Genomic DNA, 12,530 nt, shown 5'->3' with positions numbered 1-12,530 from the left:
TAAACAAATATTTACTTAATTTGTTTAAGAGGGAGGGAAGATAGGACTGAAGTCCTGAGGAGTTCTGCCATAGCAGCTATGTACAGTATAACAGAAAAAACATTGGACTGAGAGACAAGATAAGACTATAATCTATGCAACCTAGAAAAAATGCCCTTAACTCTCACTGGACAATAGTTTCCTTATTTGTAAAAAGAGGGGAAATGAGAACTTTCCTCTTGGCCTTTTGTCTATGATCAAGTACGTAAGGCTAGACAGTAGTTCAGATCCAGGATTCCATATAACAGCAAAAAAGGAATAAAAGTGCTGCTACATGATCACAAAGACCCCATTGAAGTTAGAAAGCTTGATTTCAGTGGCAAATTCACAAGTTTGCAAGTTCCTTGTCTTTCTACAGTGGTATTATATGACTCAGGAGCAGACAGAGTCGATGGCTGGTGATCAGGTATGGCAGAGGGTCAATAGGGCAATAGAATGATGATGACAGAAGTATTCTAATCGCTGAATCTAAACTAAGAATGGAACAAAATATAAAAGAAAGGAGTTAATCAATAAAAGACAAGATTATGCGCCCAAGAAAGGAATGATTAGATCACTTCCGGTCTTATTGTCTATGGAGGTGACCACAAATTTAAAGGCTGTGAGTTCTGCAAATGAGGTTTTTAGAGCAGAAAGATAATTATTGAGGGTCTTGGGACATAATACACAAAAAACTAGTATGGCACAAATTGGGAGACATCACAAAATCTTCTGTAAGATGCAACTAGCAGAACAGAAAGACTTCCCAATTGGTCTTGCCTGGTGCAGAATCCTTTCTCTTCTGGCATTCTGGGGTAGTGAGTCTCGGACAACAGCAGGCAATGAACTCTAGCCTCAGTGGTGAATTCTGACAGATAGTACCTAATAGAGGGCTATGCATTTTACAGCAACGTGGGCATCCTCAGAACTGACTGATCAATAATTTAGGATAGGTCAAATGACCTGGGCCTGCTCCAAAAATCCTTGCCTTTTGATACTAAACTAGTTCCATGTCTGCCTCATCTTTTGGCCCACTTTTCTCCCATTGTCTCAATAAGAGCAAGAATCCCTGGCTGGAAGAGCTCATATTGCTTTTTCTCTAATGCTCAGTCCTTTGTGCTCTGTTTACTCCCCCCCTTTAAAGCAATGAATATTTTGAGCTAAAAACAACCTAGTTAAATTAAAAAGAATAAAACAACTGCAGCTTAAGGCAATAGTTATCACAGCTGGATTTAAAGTATGCTAAACACCATGCATTATGATGAGAAATAACAGTATCAGATTCATCCAGGTTTCATTTCAGAGGCACCAGTGGCCTGTGCCAGCTTTCAGGATTAAAAGCAGCTGCATATTTGGCTAATGAAAAGCCAGAAATATTTATGATCACTAATAACAATATTTAGCCCAATCACCTGTGTTTACCATTGGGCCACAATGACTTTAGGAAATTTACACTTCTTACCAATATTGTGTACGATACCTGATCATGAAGGGGAAAAAAAAAAAAGAACATTAACTGACTGCACACACCAGGTTTTTCAAGCAGCTGACTCAACAAGAGGCAGATTTGAGGCTGGGATAAAGTTAATAAAAACTTTGATCCTTCATTCATTGCAAAGGGGGAGACTTCATTTCCACATTCTCATTTACTGGCCTTGGCCACCTGGTGCTGACAGAGGAGCAGGTGTGTGCCAGACCCCCGGGATCACTTTCTGGAAAGTGACTGTGGCAGCTCCAGCAACTTTATCCGCCTGTATTGACTCTGTGATTGTCATGGCAACTGGGGAGCCTCTCTAGGCTCCTGGAAAGAACTCGGAAGCCACCCGACGGTTTGGGGTTGGTATTTTTCATTCTGCCTGCCAAGTGATTAGGACTGGATGAATATCTTTCCATTGGGCTGGGGCTTTCTGGTCTCCATTGCAAACAGAAAATTTCTCTTCTTAAGCATAGCTGTTTTATTAACTGTCTACATTCATTGACACTGAAGATATATAAAAGCAAAATGCATGGTGATCCAGGGAACTCACATAATGAGCATATTTGGAAAAGCACTGAAATGCATTTTCCTTTCAAAGTTTGCAACTTTTATCAAAAGTAAGCTATAAGCTCTAAATGGTTACAAATGCTATTGGGCCCCAAACCTTTCTCTTTAAACAAAGAGCGGCCAAGTCACAGATTTTGATATATGGCCTTTAAAGATAAAATACGTCATAGAACCACAGATTGGAGCTAGAAGAGACCAACAGTCCAAACTGTTCAGACTACAGAAGCCCATAAAGGCAGAGATAGCAAGTATCAGAGGCAAGATTTGAACCCAGGTCTTCTGAATGTAGAGTCTGTACCTACATAGGATGTGTAGGAAATCTTTCAAAGGCCCAAGTCAGGAACAGTAGAAGGTATATTGAAGTTTTTCAGCCAGTGAAGAAGAGACATACATATGGAAGGATGAAGGGAGAAATTTGTTTGGCACAATGGCAGAGAGCTAGATTTAGAGTCAGGTCTACCTTCAGGTATATACTAACCGGGTGAACCTGGGCAAGTCACTTTACCTTTGTCCAATTCAGTTTTCTCATCTGTAAATGTAGCTAATAACAGCATCTGTCTCCCTCCGTGGTTATGAGAATAAATGAGATGACACTGATAAAGTGCTTGGTAGACTTTGGAATACCAAATAGATGATAGCTATTTTAAAAAATCTAAGTAATGTATTGTTCTGTACGAAATGACCAGCAGGATGAATAAATATAGACAGGCTTGGAGAGACTTACATGAACTGATGCTGAGTGAAATGAGCAGAACCAGGAGATCACTGTACATTTCAACAACAATACTGTATGAAGATGTATTCTGATGGAAGTGGAAATCTTCAACATAGAGAAGAGCTAATCCAATTCCAATTGATCAATAATGGACAGAATCAGCTACACCCAGAGAAGGAACAATGGGAAATGAGTATAAAACTGTTTATATTTTTGTTTTTCTTCCCAGGTTATTTTTACCTTCTGAATCCAATTCTTCTTGTGCAACCAAAAAATTCGGTTTTGCACACATATATTGTATCTAGGATATACTATAACATATTTAACATGTATAGGACTGCCTGCCATCTAGGGGAGGGGGTGGAGGGAAAGAGGGAAAAATTCGGAACAGAAGTGAGTGCAAGGGATAATATTGTAAAAAATTACCCATGAATATGTAATGTCAAAAAAAAGTTATAATTATAAAATTAATAAAAGAAAAAAATCTAAATAATGAGTCAAATGGCTGCTTTTCAATATTTGAATAAATTCATTCTTTGGCCTTAGTAGGCACATCAGAAACTTTCCTGGGGAAAAATATCCTTAATTGAGAAAACAAACTTTGTCTCCATTTAGAGGACTCTGGAAAGGTAAAAAGTTCTGGGAAATGAACTCATCTGGACAAAATGTCAATCCATGCCTTCATGCCAACACTAGTCAGATCTCAAAGGAAAATCTAAGTGTTCTAGCTGTCTGGAAAACTTATCTCCAATTAATTAGAATTTCTGGTCACCTGGCTCTAGTCAACAAAGTGAGCACAGATATTCCACATTCATGGGAGGAGGGAAAAACTGATGCCTTGCAATAGTCTGCTCTCGGTTTCCCGTTTGTTTTAAAAGAATCTGAATCTATGGCTTCTTTTAAAAATTTTTCATTTTTTATTATGAACTTGACCAACAGAAATAAGCATGAACATTTTAGTAAAGAATAGAAAAAAGAATAGCTTATGAAACTGTCACCTGGTATATCTTTTGTGTTTAAATACATTTATTTTTAAACAATTTTTTTATTGTACTGTTGCTAATCTACATTTGCTCCCATATTTCTCCTGCTTCCTCTGCACATAGTGTGTTTTTATAATATATGTTAAATTGAAAGTGATAATAACAAAACGGCCCTGCTTGGCTCCTCCTGAAATTTCTTCTGCTCTAGTCTGAGGATTTTATATCTCTTCTGTGGATTTTTTTTCTCAACATTTTACTGAATTTCATCTGTACATCTACATCCCTCCCCCCCTCCCCTTCTTTCTCCTTTTTTTCTTTTTTTTGTTTTTTGTTTTTAAATTTTAGTTCCAGCACTTAAAAGGTATTCGCATTTAATATTAAACTACATACTAAGTCAAAATAGGCCAGCTGATACAGGATTAACTGTGGCCTTTACAAGGCATGTATTTTTCTGAACTTCAGTTTCATCAAACATAAAAATAGAGCAAATAACACTTAAAGTACTTACTAGGATTATTATAGAAGCACTTTGTAAATCTTAAAATATCCAATAAATATAAATTACCACGATCTATTCTAGAAGGAAGTCAAAACCAAAGTGTTCTTTGCATTGTCATAAGAACTTAAGACACTCTCAATCACAGTAAAAATTCAGTTTGACCTATTATGCTATGTTTGGATTTCCTCAATTGAGTGGTTTGGGGTTTTCACTTAGTTACTTCATTAAATTAATACAGCTCAAAGAGGAATCCTGTTGGCACAGGTCTGAAATGCATGGATGGACATAAACAATGATTCAACATGGGAAGGGCCATAGAAGAGAAATCTCCTTTGCACAGAGGAGCAAACAGATGACAAGAGCCCCTCTTTTCTTTGTAACCAGTCTCAGAAATTTCAGGGTCACCATGAGAGATAGACAGAAAGGCAACTTTATCAATTTCTGATCATCTGTGTCCCTAAAAGATTGATTTAATGACATCTGTTAATGACAGGGAATACTTTTAGAAGTCAGGAAGTACTTTCACAGAAAGGTGCCTTTGTAGGAGATAGCAATCATTGAACATTTAGTAAGCACTTACTATATGCCAAGCACAATTCTAAGCTCTAGGGCTATAAAGAGGAATCATGGCAAAGTGGAAAGGGAATTGGACTGGGATTCAAAGATCTATATCCAAATCCTGACTGATTTCTAGTGTAAGCTGGGCTGTTAACTGTTCAGAGGTCTTATTTCTTTACCTATGAAGTGGTGATAAAAACATTTGTGGAATATACAACTCACAGAGTCAATTGAAGTATTAATTAAGATAACACAAGAGAATCAACAAGCATTTAGTAATTAATTCCTTCACTGTCCCACCACTGTTAAGATATGGGTTATAATAAGAAAAGGCAAAAATAGGTCCTGCTCTCAAGAAGCTCAGTCTAAGGAGATATACAAAGAACTTTGTAACAGTATAGCACTAGAAAAACACAAATTATCATGGTAGTTATTATACCTATATCCTGAGGCTACCACTGCTATTACCAAAAGCATGTACTTTATTTAGATCAGGAGTTCTTAACCTCTATTGTGTTATAGAGACTTCTGGCAGAATGGTGAAGTTTATGGGAACCCTAAAGATTTTTGTTTAAAATACACAGGAGTACAAGAGAAACCAAATACGTTAAAATAAAAATATTTCAGATATTTTGGTATTTGAAAGATATTTTTAAATATTTTTAAAAGATATTTAAGATATTTTTAAATAACTATTTAAACATATTTTAAAAGATATTTAATATGTCTTTTAAAATATATTCAGTCCATACACTGTATTTAATTTATACTTTAACATATTTAACAAGTATTGGTCAACCTGCCATCTGGAGGGGAGTGGGGGAAGGAGAGGAAAAATTAGAACAAAAGATTTGGCAATTGTCAATGTTGTCAAATTACCTATGCATATATCTGGTAAATAAAAACTATTAAAATATCTAATATATATATATATATATATATATATATATATATATATATATATATATATATATATATATATATTCAGTCAAGATATTTAAAAAACAATACAAGTTCACAGACCCCAAGATAAAAACTCCTATTACTTAGAGTAATTCTAAAGCTAATTAGATACCAGTCACAGGGGGCCAACATGAATAATAATTACCATTTATAAAACACTCACTTTAAGGTTTGTAAAGGGCTTTATTCCTCCTTTTGATTCTCACAAGAAACCTAGAAAGTAGGTGGTATTATTAGCCTCATTTTACACATGAGGAAGCTGTGCACACAGTTATTTGAACTCAGGTCTTTCTGACCTCCAACTCCAGTGTTGTTACCCACTGCTCTGATGTTTCACTTTTGACTGTCCACTTAAGGTATGTGTACTAAAGACTATAGAGGTATAAGTACTAAGGACTGTAGAATGAAAAGTAAGACTGTTATATTTTTACCCTTGTAACTCTAGGACTGCAGTGCCCTGCACATAATTAGCACTTGATAAACATTTGCTGAATCAAAGGAATGAATGGAAACCAGCAAAACTCAGGCACATTGGCAAATTCCAATCAATTTGCCTGCCTGGTCCTTGGCAAACTAGTTCGAGGATCATAATGACCTCAACATTTTATGTTAAAATACATATAAGCTCTTTTTCTGCCCATACTGATACTAAATCAAAATGAATCATTTTGTGATTCATCTAGTAGGATGCTAGATAAACCCCATCATTTCATATACCTGAAAAATGAATTACTTTCAGAAACATTATAAAACATTATCAAATCCTCCCTCATATATAGCCAAAGATTTCTAATTTTATTCAGCATTCCTGTGTTAAGTAAGTAATATGGCAAAGGCCTTTACTAAAACCCTATTGTGATGCCTCAACATGGTGTGAAGGTAATTCTGAGTTCAAGAAGTCAATGCCAAAAAGAACAACTGGTAAGTCCTGCTGTGTTGGAAGGACCAATAAGAAAGGTCATTAAGGAATGTGTATCTACTGACTGAGGACAAGCATTATTAATTTCAGAAACGATCATTAATAGAAGATTGATTACCAATTCATTACTGTTTTTAAGCCATAGAAACTCATGGAGTCTACTAAGACACAGGGACTTGTGAACTGTGATAGTATTAAAATAAAAGAAGTAGATGAAATATTATATTTAACTTATGTGTATATGTGTTAGGTGGCTCAGTGTGCCACATCTTAAGTCAGGAAAAACTGAATTCAAATGTGCCCTTACTAGCTATATGACCCTGGATGAGTCACTTTACTCTGATTGCCTCAGTTTCCTCATGAATAAAATGAGCTTGAGAAGGAAATGGCAAATCACTTCAGCATCTTTGCCAAGAAAATCTTCCCAAAAAGGAGATTACAAAGAGCTAGACATGACTGAAAATGATTAAACAATAACCAAATGAAAGCAAAACAAAATTTAGACAAGACATCATCCCTAACATCATGGAGTTTATAGCCTAGGGTATTTTTCTATAATTTAACTCCTTACTTCAGTTCTTGAGAAATCTAAACTCTATGCTGCTAAATGAGATGATTTTTATACTCTTCCTCAAATGACTAAGAACAGTGGTGTCCACTAAACCTGCAGGCTGTATATTGACTTAAAAAAAAAACACACATTTTAACATTACCTAGGTTCTATTGTATTTTATATATTTCTCATTTTGATCTGACATGAGAATATCACCCACATGTTTAACACCTTTGGCTTAAAGTATCAAGGGTTATTGGATCAGGTTGCAAAAGTACAAACTTTCCTCTAACCCAAGATGTCTTAACCTGTAACTATGAAGTTTTTTGTAATTTATTGGTTTAATATTTTGATAAGTGAATTAAAGGTTTTTTTGGTAATCTTATACATTTATTTTATGTATTTAAAAACATTATTCTGATATGTATACATATCTTGTATTTAACATATACTTTAATATATTTAACATGTATGGGACTACCTGCCATCTAGAGAAAAGGATGGAGGGAAGGAAGAGAAAAGTCGGAACAGAAGTTTTTGCAAAGGTCAATATTGAAAAATTACCCATGCATATGTTTTGTGAATAAAAAGCTATAATAGGAAAAACATTATTCTGAGAAGTCAAGAGATTTTATCACACTACCAAATGGGTCCATGACATTCACACAAAAGGTTAAACACCTGTGCTCTAGCCATTCATATTTAAACATCTCATTCTTTTTGGTTTATTCATGTTAACATCATTTTCAGCAACTGCAGTACCTGTTCTCTGCTCCGGGTGATCCTCTCAGACAACAAATCAGAGTTATTCCTTTCTTCATCCAGTTCCATCTCCATCTGAGAAATTTTGTCCTATAAAAGAAGAAATATAAAAATGGGACAGCTATCTATGTGAGTGAAAGGGAAAAGATGAGATATGTGAATGCATGGTACCTGAGGGCAGGATAAAGAGAGAATACAGAAGATTAGAGTGGAGTGAAATTTTCTGTACTTAAACACTGATTCTCAATGAACCACTAATTTAAAATGAAAGGGTTCATGCATGGCCCAAAACACTCATGCTAGATTCAGCAAATGTCTTTAAAGGAAGGAAAAAGTCCTGAATGTTTCATTTTGTGTAAAATGTACCAATTCTTACTATTGCTCCTAGAACCCTAGGAAATGGCAAAGTCTTTGAATATCTTTGGCCTTTTTTTTCCTTCTAAATGAACTCAAAAGAGTATTGGATCATGTTTCAAAGTTAACCAAACACTGTCAAATCAGTATTCAAGTTTTTTTGAGCTGGGTTTTATTTGTAATTCATTATTTGTTATGGAAAATGCACTTGAAAGAAGTTTTATAGGTAGGAGGGAAAAGGAAAGGGAAAAATATTGCAAATTTCAATATACAGAATTGCTAGGTTTTTGCATTTATTTCTTTTCTCTAGTCACCAGTTCATTGTTATTTTAAATGTTTGGATTAAGTTGGAGCCACAGATGCTAGAAAGTAATTGGCAGTCTTGGATTTAGGTGCTGAAATATTTATGGATAAATATTGTCCCTGGAAACATTATAATCTCAGAAGAATATTACAAATAACCCAACCAACAATAGAAGAGGACATGTTGAGTATAAACAGGCAACAGCACATTACTGGCAATGATTTTCATGCAAAAAGTGAGGGTAAAAAACATGATAGAGGAAAATCAATGGTGGGAAAAGGAGGTGGGCCAGTCAAATATGAGAATGAAGAATAAGAAATGGGCATCCCAAATGGTCCACTGGTGCTTCCAAGATACTTTTTAAAAAGTAAGCAGCAAGTAGATCTCTCTATGAAGTATTTGATGAGAAATATGGACACAATTTGCACATGATGTGATGGCATAAATGGACTGAATCCAGAGATTAGCACAGTGCTTGATATATACCTAATAAGCACTTAATAAATGTTTACTGCCAGACTAATTCATCAGAGAAAGTAATCAATGATCTACCAAAATACCAAAATTTTATTCCCAGGATGATCACAATAGATTGAGAATTAGAGATTCCTCTTTATGCACAAAAGGTACACTGCATATGACTGATGGAAGACCAAGTTCATCTACCAAGTCCAATTTTTAGTTATAAATGTAATTATCATCCATCTAAGATGATGCCTTGCCAAGCATGGAGACCTAAAAACCGAAACCCTTATCATCAACTCAGTATTCAATTTAGTTTGTGTAGGAATTGTATACCTATTCTAAGGCTCTATGAATTTTTCAGGAAATATTCACAATGTAATTAAGAAACCTTCACAAAATAACTATACAATCACACTCCACTTCAATGCTCCCTTCCCCCTCTCTAATTTATGGAGGGTGCTCTTTAGCTGATAATCAGTTATCCACCCGGCTAAAAAGTAATTCCTGTGTAGCTATGTTTTTTATGGAAGAGATGCAAGGGAAATAGAAATAGGTAAGAATCAGAGAAAGACAGTTTGGCTAGCTCCCTCATAGGCCAGCTCTCTTCATAAAGTCATTTAACTGTCAAAATACTCTTTTCATTGTGGGGTCCTGAGAATTGTTCTCTTTTCAGTTTAAAATGGAACAAGAGATCCTCCTTGAAATTTTGTTCAATTTTTAAAAAATATACACCTCTAATTCTATGACTGCTTCCATTTATCCATATTGTTACCTATTTAACATTCACTATGCTGAAAAAAAATATTGATGAAAGCATCTTTATTCAGATAAGGAAATATCTCTTGATATGTCTCTCATAGGAGAGAAGATTAAACAGACTAAATTTAACTGGTTAGATATTTTTTCTGTTCTCTTGAAGTAGTTATCAATTGCTAACAGGGTCCTAGGATGACATGAGTCAATGATGCAGTCCTTTCAGAGTTTCCATTGCCCATGTGTTGAATAGGAATGTTTCCCTGGTTCAGGTCAGTGGATATTATGCCTGTCCTCTGAATTTACTTGCTTAATACATGGCCACATGGGGCAGAAGGCATTCAGCTTCCAATAATGTGAGTTAACATCTGTTTATCTTACAATGAGGACTCAAATTCCTAGAAAATAAGCATGCTAGGACCCTATTAGCAATTGGCAACTATTTCAAGAGAACAGAAAAATTATCTAACCAGTTAAATTTAGTCTGTTTATCCTCTCTCCTATGCGAGACAAATCTACAGAAATTGGTCATGTCAGAATTAATATGCACTAAATGTCAATGGCTTCTTTGCCATTTAAGAAAGTAGATATTTGCAAAACAGATTCAAGAATTACATCGATTATAAATTCATCCTTTTTCACTCTGTACTTGAACAACATTTATTTGCCTCCTAAAAACATCTTGACATTTTAAATTCTGTTAGTGTGGTCTAAGTTTTACTTTAATCCAGCTTTTTCTCAAGTCTCATTGTCATATTGGATGATGCTACTCTTTTGAATGACACTATTATATCATTGTGCTATTTTAAGTATGGTTTTGATGATTCCAAAATTATAAGTATACAACTGTCAGTACGTCATTGTTATTTAGATTTTCTGATTTGATTTACATTTTTGTCATTATTTGTTAAGCATTTTTGGTTGTCTGAAAGTCTTACACTTATTTTGAAAATGAATATAAGACTTTATTTTCTATTGTCATATGCTGTTACCCATTTAACATGCTTATTTTTTCTCTTCCCCCAAAACAGTAAACTCCTTAAAGATAAGTCCAAGTTAGATGTTTATTTTACAAAGCCCTGTGATATTAAACATTTTGTTGGAAGAGGAAAGAGATGCATGAGAGTGAATTCAGAAAAACCTGAGTTCAAATCTGGCCTCAGATATCTACTAGGTAGATGACTCTGGACAAGTCACTTAAACTCTGTTTGCCTCTTATTTAATCATCTGTATAATGGGAACAATAATAGCACCTCCCTCTCAGAGTCATTGTGAGAATCCAAGGAGATAATAATTATAAGGTGCTTAGCACAATGCTGGGAACATAATAAGTGCTACATAAATGTTAGCTATTTTTAACTCTACCTCCATTTGCTTGACTTGTCTACTGCGATCCTCCTTAAGATGATTCTTTGCCTCCAATTCATATTCTAGGTCTTTCAGTGTTTGTTCCAGAAGTTGTCTTTTTGTGAGAGCTTCATCTTGAGCTCTCTGGTAATCTCGTAACTCCTCCTCCATCAAGCGCATCTGCAGAGAAAAAGGGATGGTAACTTATTAATGAGACAAAAATTCAGGCAGACAATGAATCCCTAGGAAGACATCTATGGAAAGCTGATGGAAAGACTGAGTTCTGGTCATAAAGGCAGCCACACAGTTCAAGCCTATAATGGATCATTTGTTCCTGGGGTTACAAAAGTTACTGAATTTGGTCTAGTTCCTAAGGAGCTTCCAATTATGAACAGAGCAAAGAGACTCAAGTTCAAATCCGGCTTCAGAAAGTTACTATCTATGTAATCCATGGTATGTTTCTGTCTCAGTTTCCTCAACTGTAAAATGGGGGTGATAATAATGGCACACTTACCCAAGGGTTGTTATAAAGATCAAAGGAAATAATATTAGTAAAACACTTTGCAAAACATCATAATTATTATATTATGAACTATTATAGTATGTGGAAGAAAAAAAGAACAATTTCTTTTTTAGATACACAAAGGAAAACAAAAGGGAACACAGACAAGGAGAGGCAATTTTGTTACTCTTGTGCTAAATTTAATATATACTTTAAAAAACTGTATAAAATAAAAGTTACATTTTAATATACATTGTTATTTTACTGTTCTATGTGGCAATGTTTATGTCTGTTGATGTTTAAGCTTATAATAAAAAGGAAAACCTAAATTAAAAACCAGTATATGGATGGAGCTTTTGATATGTGAATCTCTTTTGATGAAATAATTATCCTGTCACTGAAAGAGAGAGATTTTCCCCAATACTTTGAAGTTTATGTAGCACTTTGATCATATCTCTTTGATTGTTTACATAGGATTGAGGGCTAAAAGGTGCCTTAGCCATCAATTAGTCCAACCTCCTCTCTGCAAGACAAGGAAAGACCCTCAGAGAGACATAAGTGACTGGCCCAAGTTAATACAGATAGTAAGTAACAAGAGCCAGATGTTCCAAATCCAATGCCCTTTCCACTCTATTCCATTTTATCATGGTTATGCATATTCTACCAGACCAAGGGTTCTTAATCTTTTGGGGAGAAGCATGGATCTATTAATTATCCCTGGCGATCCCTAAGAAGGTGGAACCTTTTCAGAACAATGATTTCAAATGAATACAATAAATATGCAGGATTAC

At 34.9% G+C, this 12,530-nt stretch overlaps 1 protein-coding gene across 4 annotated transcripts in view; it reads right to left on the bottom strand.

The window, feature by feature from the left end:
- The window catches only part of CGNL1 (cingulin like 1), a 194,198-nt gene that overhangs the window by 13,373 nt on the left and 168,295 nt on the right, over window positions 1–12,530 (bottom strand). For all 4 annotated transcript variants that reach the window (XM_074294622.1, XM_074294621.1, XM_074294619.1 and 1 more), the window contains 2 exons: window positions 11,256–11,417; window positions 8,015–8,104 (listed from right to left, as the gene is read on the bottom strand). In XM_074294622.1, coding sequence (XP_074150723.1) covers window positions 8,015–8,104; window positions 11,256–11,417 — 252 coding nt within the window. The remainder of the gene's footprint in view (window positions 1–8,014; window positions 8,105–11,255; window positions 11,418–12,530) is intronic.

The sequence above is a fragment of the Sminthopsis crassicaudata genome, chromosome 2, assembly GCF_048593235.1.
Source record: "Sminthopsis crassicaudata isolate SCR6 chromosome 2, ASM4859323v1, whole genome shotgun sequence".
NCBI lineage: Eukaryota > Metazoa > Chordata > Mammalia > Dasyuromorphia > Dasyuridae > Sminthopsis > Sminthopsis crassicaudata.
Note: the sequence above shows the minus strand (reverse complement) of the source record. Positions and strands in the feature narration are given on the sequence as shown.